This window comes from Montipora capricornis, chromosome 5 (genome assembly GCF_036669925.1).
Source record: "Montipora capricornis isolate CH-2021 chromosome 5, ASM3666992v2, whole genome shotgun sequence".
Lineage (NCBI taxonomy): Eukaryota > Metazoa > Cnidaria > Anthozoa > Scleractinia > Acroporidae > Montipora > Montipora capricornis.
The window spans coordinates 12,543,460-12,550,959 of NC_090887.1; the positions used below are offsets into that span (position 1 = coordinate 12,543,460).

Below are 7,500 nucleotides of genomic sequence, written 5' to 3' on the forward strand. Positions count from 1 at the left end.
TGGCTACTTACCATCTCATATCCAACGCGCACGCATGGAGTTTTAGAGTAGTATCCTTGACTTCATACATTAAACTTTTCTTTATTTCTTATTCGCTTTCGGCAGCCTCTCTGTGAATTTTGGTATTTGACAACCATAACAAGAAGCCGGTCATTTCGACACTTTGATTGTTGAAAGCAGTGATATTATTGTTTATTAAAGAAGCCTCTGGCCTACAAGCAAACACTTTGATTATGATAATTCATTAACATTTTAATATCAACCTCCCACGCTCTCAACTTGCAGGAAAGCTCTGAAGGACAACGACTTTGCGCGTCGCAAGGTGAATGTCATTTATCGATTGTTTGTTTACGTTACTAAGAGAATTGCATTTGGAATAATTAAAGAAATGCGCTATATGTAACTGCGGTATAATTTGAAGAAAGAAACGGTTGCGAGTATGCGACAGTATATCATATTGGTTGCGCAAATTAGAACGGTTTTCATTGATCATGAGTCGTAGAATTGAACCCAGTGTTATTTCTCTAACTAGTCACAACAGAAAACTGGAAACCGCTTGATGCAGTGAATGTGTTTGTTTGCAAAAAACAACTAATGCCTTGCTTGCCCGATTTTGTCCTGATTTCTCCAGGCACAGGTTATAGAGGAATATTATCGTTATACAGAATCTAAAGAACCTCCGCAAGTTTCTTTTCAGACTACGAGCCCAGACCTAGCAAGACTACAGGTGAGAATGATGCAATTGTGGAGTCTCGTCCTCTCAGAATTCGGCCGGTTTTACAAGACGCCATATTGATTTACAGCCTGGTGTGAGAATTCTCATGTTCTACCTCTTAACGGAATGGACTGTTCAAATTGCTTCAACTCGAGAAAAAAGATGTTGAAGCACCAAATTTGATTCAAGGCGCTTTCAACAAGCTTTCGACACTCTTTACCCTTATGACAATATTTTACGAACTGTTCAAATGCACCCAACATTTGGCTCAGCAAAGTGTTGAATGCATGTTGAAGCAAACGTTGAAACCTTTTTTGAACGTACCTTGACACATCATATAGAGTGGTTCCACTTACACTGAGTGTACGTTAGCAGCAGCCATGTTTGTGTAAACCGAAACAAAGGAAATGTTTGCATAAGAAGAAGGAATCGTTTGAAAAGCCAAAATATCTATGTGTACTAGCCTAACCGCCGTGTTGTCACCTGAAAACAGGTTATAGAATTACATTTTTCAAATTTGCCTGCCTAAATCGACCATCCTTGAAATGCTTCCTTTGCTGGTTTTGTTAACATGAATTTTCTCTGTATAATTTTTCAGGAATTTTGTCAGAATAATCTACGTTGGTCAGCGAAAAAAGCCCGAGAAGAGGTACCAATTCTTGAATTGTCAAAGGGCTGTGTCACGGCAGTGGAGTTAATTTTGTCTAATTTAACCAGTTAGTCGCCCCTACTCGTTAAACAACAAAACTCAAAGCTTCGTTAGGCTTAATAGTTTTCAAAACCCAAACTGCAATCCGTTTTAATCTTCTTCAAATTTGCCCTTCCCTACCTCATTTTGCATTTGCTGTTTTATTCAAACCTTCCTTGGATATTTGGAGTGGTCATTTTCGCGTTTCGCTTGATTAAGTTTCTTGGGCAAAACTCTTGGGAAAAATTCCCAAGGCTATTGGTCCTTCTCTCCCCCATACCGATGTTGATAACGTGGCGAAAAATACTGTGCAAGCCTTTAGCCCAACGAGTTTTCTCCAAGAGTGCTAATGCAATTCCCAGCCGCGGAATTTAAAGAAAAAAAACTATGAGATGGCGGATGAGAAGGCGAGCGAAATGGGGGCGCTTTCTTTTTTGGCCTCGTCCCAGCTTTTGCGCTGCCTAATGCCCTATACATTAAAAGACATAAAACCCTTTTGCTAAAACACAGTCTAGTCGTTCTTTTTTGTCTCTCTCACTAAAGGTTCTGCCATTAATCACAAATTGGCAAATGACATCATTAATTGAACAAAGCAGCGAAACACTTGTTCAGCCGCAGAGGTAAGAAAGCTTTTGAGGGAGCGTTCAAGAGTGCGAATTTGCTGTTTGTCTATCCTTAGTTCAAAACACTTTGTACAATCCACTTTAGATTTCTTCGCCCACACTGCACAACATGAACAAGATAAAATAATCGGGAAATGCCTAATATAGCGCCAAGTTATATTTTGAAGTGACGTTGTCCCGGCATAATCCTTGTCGTTTCTTAAACTCTCGATTGTGTGAGTGTGGCTTACGCGCTAGCGCTCAGCTAAAAACCCTTTTCAGTCTTCTTAAAATCTCAATTGTGTGTGGCTTACGTGAGTATGTCTCAATTCGACTCTACAGAGTTTTTTCAATAGTCAACTGGCCACCTGTTGGTAGTTGTTCTTATCCATGTGATGTTTGATTTTATTTTCTTCTCTTTTTTCTTACTAAAGGGGGGTGCCTGTGCACTAATTTGCTAGATCAGTGCACTTCCACTGCAGACAAAACCCTTTACATCTTGCTCGGTTAAAAATCGCTTTGCTTGTCCACACACGTTTGATGTCAATTACACCCTTTCCAAGTCGTACAAGAAGTCAAGGAGACATTTCCCATTCAGTTGTCGACCCACATTTTTTCTTCGACTCTTCGACCTTGTTCCAAGGGAATCTCAATTTCTCCTAGAATCGTATAACATCCCAATCGATCAAGAAGTCTACGGGACTTCTGATTCAGGGCATTTCCCATTCAGGGGAATTTCCCCGCATTTTCCGCCTTAGGGGCCGATTACATGAGCCGGGCCAGCCAGGTCAGCCGGGCTTGTCAGGATGGCCTGGATGTCTTTCAGCCCGGTATTACATGAGGTGAGCCAGCCCGGCTTGAACTAAATTTAGAATATGTCATGTGAAAAACACATGACAACAAGAGGAAGTGTAGAGACGTTTGTCTCGCTAAATTGTTATTAAAATTCACAATGCTACAATTTAAAAAAGCCTTATGGCTTGCTATCTTATTTATCCTTAATTGAAACATAAAAAACGACTATTCCGTGGGCCATTTCATTTTTCTCTAAAGTGGAGAAATGTGGTTACAAATGGCTGGCCCTCCTAACCCGGCTGTCCAAATCTCAGCCCAGTTAGCCGGGATCCCGGCATCGTATTACCGGGATCTCGGCTAACCGGGCTCATGTAATCGCAAACTTGGTTTTTGGTGTTTTTGTCAGACATGCCTGGATCTCGGCTAAACGAGCCAGCCCGGCTCATGTAATCGGCCCCTTAATTGGACACTTGAAACAAATGACACCATAACAATTATTTGTATAGCACAAATTCCATACAATGTTCAAATGCGCTTCACAATAAAATAACACAATGCTTCAATAACCGTCTTTATCATATCAGTAAGAGCGCATGCAAAATGGCTACCTGCACCGTTGTCAAAATAGGTCAGGTTCTGCTTCTACTGTTGTCTAATAGAAATTTCATTTCTCACAGGATTGTGAAATGTGGAACAAAGGATAAAGTCGAATGCTACGACATCGAATGGCAGAACGTAAAACTTAGTGACTCTTTCCCGCTCACGTTCGAGACTACCGAGAGGAGAGACGTACGTTAATATTATTATTTTTATCTGTTATTGTATTGACTGTTCATTGCTACACTTCGAGGAAGTCAGTAGCCTTTTTTCGCGCCTTTTTAACCAACGAGAGACAAAAACCAAAACCAATCGCAAACGTACATTTTCCCGCGCTTTTAACACGTTACATATAATTCCTTTTAATTTTGATTGGTTCATTGCTCTGTTTGCGTTGGTATGATTGGTCAGAGTAATTACTGCGCCCAATGATTGGCTTAAAAGAATGCATCGCGCCATATTTCAAACATGTAGAAGCAAAAACAAAGGCAACCGCGATTTTTACGAGTGGATTTTCCCGCCTTTTGAACAAATTGAATTTACTGTTTTGACCGCCAACCATTTGGCCATTTGCCTCTTTTCTCAACCCTTTCTTGTAATAAAGACTGTGTTGGACGATAAAAAACCCATTCACTGTTTGAAATGTTCATGGAACGCCCTCAGAGTCCCTGATCTTGTTTCCCTATTTGATTTTCAGCTACCTTACAAGCGGTATGGCCAAAGTTCTATTGTAAATTACACCTGATAATTCTGAGAGGAGTGGCGATCACCTGCATTTCTTTTTACTTTACGTCACTATAATTTTGATTGGCGCCGCGTGTTGTGATGTTACGTCACTAAATTGACTTTACTGTCGTTATTTAAAGATAACTGTCTTGAGATGTATTCCGCGTTATTTCCTTTGTTTCAAATGCAGCTTTTTCATCAAGTTTACCCCACTCATGTAGCTGAATTTGAAAGTGCAGAGGAAGCCATCAATTCCGCTAAGAAGTCCAGTGAGTTTAACAATATTTTAGTCAATGTACTTTCTTAAATATTACCCAATATTTTAGAGCAGTGCATTCACAACGGGCAGCCCAAGAAACCGCTGACAACGGCAACAATGTCACCTCAAAATATCCATTTTTTTAAACAATTCACGAGGCTGACAAATCTTTGTAAAGCCCACGCAAGATCTCTGTGCATTTACAATGGCTCGCTTACTTGTGATACCCATCTTCCACTCAAATTAATCTCCAACAAATTCGCGTTAACTGAAATTACCTCGCGGCTATTCAAACATGCAACAAGTGGACAAAACGGTGGAGACACTTACCCCTTCTCAGGAATGTTAGGAGCCCCCCGCCCCCTCCTTAATCTTACTACCCCTCCCTCCTAACAATGTAATTTTTTTATCGCCAAGACTTACGTTTTCAGTTACCAAGATATTGAATAAGGGAGGGGGAGGTGGTGGGGGGAGTGCAAAGGAAAAATGTGACCTTAAGTAATTGTGGTCTTTCCGTCTCAACTACTTTTGTCGCTCAGTGTGTCTTATTCATAAGAAGTGTGTCAATTACCAAAGAGGGAAACTAGGCCGGTATCATTGATCGGCGCTCAACTCTGGGAACGTTTTCCAGAAAGCTTTTCAATTTGGATTACATTTTACGTTGTTTTGCAGAGAGCTGCAAAGAAAATATAATAAATATTTGCAGTTTTGTAACGTTCTCATTGCCGCTTTCCAAGCTGGAAACTTGGGCGAATATGTGTTTTGGAGAACTAAATTTGTATGATTTGTTGACTAATAAGAAAAACCAGAGAATTAATTAAATTAACACTCAGAAACTCACGCAAGAAACAACTGACACCGTTAACCAATCAGAAGGTAAAGCAAATTCGTGTAGCCGATCTCAACAGAGGCGGGAAAATGCCTTAAAGAGATTTCATTGGTTCTGGTCTGTCATCTTATTGTGTGACACGAATTTAGCTGACCAATTACCTTGCAAGGCAACTTCTACAATCAATGATCCAGAATTCCTAGTTATGAACTCTTGTTGTTGTCCACTTCAAGTTAAAACAGGGGCTCGTTTCTGAATCGAAATGTTCGTTTCCCTTGGTTGCGATAACTTAATTTGAACAGAAAATAATTGAAAGTAGCCTTGCAATGTAACATCGTATATCTCCTTTGTAGGCCGCAAAAGAAAACAAAATGCTGCAAAGGTGAGCTGTATTTTGTTCTTCACACTTGTTTGCGCACTGGCCTTGTGCAACGCGACCTGGGACCGATCCCCTTACTGGGTCTTTGTGGATGGCATTTCTCCGCTCTCGTCGAAACCCAAACATTTAATTTACTTTGCTTTCAGTTGATTTATAGTCCCTCAATTGGACGAGGACACTTTGCCCTTTGTTATATGAAATTGAGACTGTAATTAAGTAACCAGACGAGTTATGAAACATTTTTCGTTAATTCTTGGTTCTGCACCCTTTACCTTCCTGTTTTACTTTATCTGAAACATAGACGTTTTTACCTCGAAGTCTCTCCAACCTGAACGTGTTCACTCTCTTTTCGTTTCTCTAGGAGTCCAACAGAATAAGAAAAAACCGACGTGGAAATCCAGGTCAGGAAATACGGGGAAGTTACCTGTTTGGAAACCTTCTTTTCCTTATTCAAATGTGCCCAGCACTTGAATAGAAGAGCCCCTTTGTTTCGTCAGCCATTAACCCGTTCAATCCCAAGATCAAAACCTACATTCTCCTAACTAGTACCAAAGATTTCTCTATTGGGTAGTCATGAGAATTTGGTGTTATATCAAGATCACACTTTAATCTTCATTCTCAATACCTGACTGACATTTCATTGAAATTGTGAGGACAATTTACTTGCTGATCACTCCTGGGAGTCAGAGGGTCTAAGACTCTGGTTGGCGTTAGTGACGTCATCTATATCGTTGTCATAGTGATACTTCGTGTGACGTCACTGACTGATGTTAATGTCGAACCAGAGGTTTATTGGCTGTTGAAACAATAGAGAGCTTTAGCATCGTGTTAAAGAGAAACGGGGAAACAGCAAACTTCAAGCGGCTGCTTCTCGAAAAAGCACGAAAATTCTTTTATTCCAAGATCCTCTAACTTGTCTCTCTTTTAGAGACGTTTTTCGATATCTTTTTATAACGTGCAAAAAATGAGCCATCGTAATAAGTGGGAATTGACATTCCAAACGACAGTATCACAAATTTTATTTTTTTCAGACGGAGTTCATGATCAGGGGCAACCGTTTATAGACGAAATGCTGAAAAAAAGGTAAATCTTTGTTTTCATTTTTTCGTTACGGTTGCATACCTTTCTGATAAGTTTCCTCACTTAGCTTGTGTACAGGATTTGGTATCTCTGTGGCGCACGGGAAAGAGAGGGAATGGGGAGAGCCAGTCTCACATTGTTACTGCGCTTGCGCTCTTTGTGCCTTTATCCAGGCTTTCGCGAAACCGCCATTGAATCGAGAGTTGACGCCAGAATGTGCTAAAGACTTGCCATTTTAATCCCAAAACGCATGTTCTTATCTGCGAGTCTTTCGCCAAAGCTATATATAAACGTATGGGCTAATTTCTCTCACTCATGATTCCTTTTGTTCATTTTAGGAAATCTACCCAAGGAGGCAAGAACGCGGAAAGTGACAAACCGATAGAAATAATAGAAGTTTCAGACTGAACGTTTATTTTTTGTGGCAAACATGAAACTGGCAGTCGATCCCATGGCGCCCAGCTTTCTGCAACAGCGGACATCCATCCAGAAAAAAAAGGCAAAATATTGGAGGGTTCGCAAGGGGCTCATTTTTCAAGCATACGATGTTTAATTACGAACTGAAGACACTGACACAACATCAGCTTTTATAATGTCAAGGCTGCTGCCAGAAAAAAAAAAAGCAAAGATGAGTAAACGAAGGCGATGTGCATAGGAAAGTTGCATGGTTCTTCGAAGAGGAAACAAAATAGTACCACCAGAAGGTTCTGATGAGCAAGAGATGGTCCTGAAATGGAAGAAAGCAATTGAAACTTGATGAAAATCAGCCTTTTTATTTTTTAAAAGAATTTTAATACACGTCACTATTTTTGAGAATACGTACCAGTTCT

The 7,500-nt window shown here is 40.3% G+C and overlaps 1 protein-coding gene across 4 annotated transcripts in view; it reads left to right on the forward strand.

The window, feature by feature from the left end:
* The window catches only part of LOC138049537 (flap endonuclease GEN homolog 1-like), a 20,311-nt gene that overhangs the window by 12,472 nt on the left and 339 nt on the right, over nt 1–7,500 (forward strand). For all 4 annotated transcript variants that reach the window (XM_068895857.1, XM_068895859.1, XM_068895855.1 and 1 more), the window contains 10 exons: nt 286–322; nt 632–727; nt 1,314–1,364; nt 1,947–2,023; nt 3,478–3,589; nt 4,314–4,392; nt 5,565–5,593; nt 5,952–5,991; nt 6,622–6,673; nt 7,009–7,500. The exon at nt 7,009–7,500 is cut by the window's right edge and continues 339 nt beyond it. In XM_068895857.1, coding sequence (XP_068751958.1) covers nt 286–322; nt 632–727; nt 1,314–1,364; nt 1,947–2,023; nt 3,478–3,589; nt 4,314–4,392; nt 5,565–5,593; nt 5,952–5,991; nt 6,622–6,673; nt 7,009–7,078 — 643 coding nt within the window. In that variant the 3' untranslated portion in view covers nt 7,079–7,500. The remainder of the gene's footprint in view (nt 1–285; nt 323–631; nt 728–1,313; nt 1,365–1,946; nt 2,024–3,477; nt 3,590–4,313; nt 4,393–5,564; nt 5,594–5,951; nt 5,992–6,621; nt 6,674–7,008) is intronic.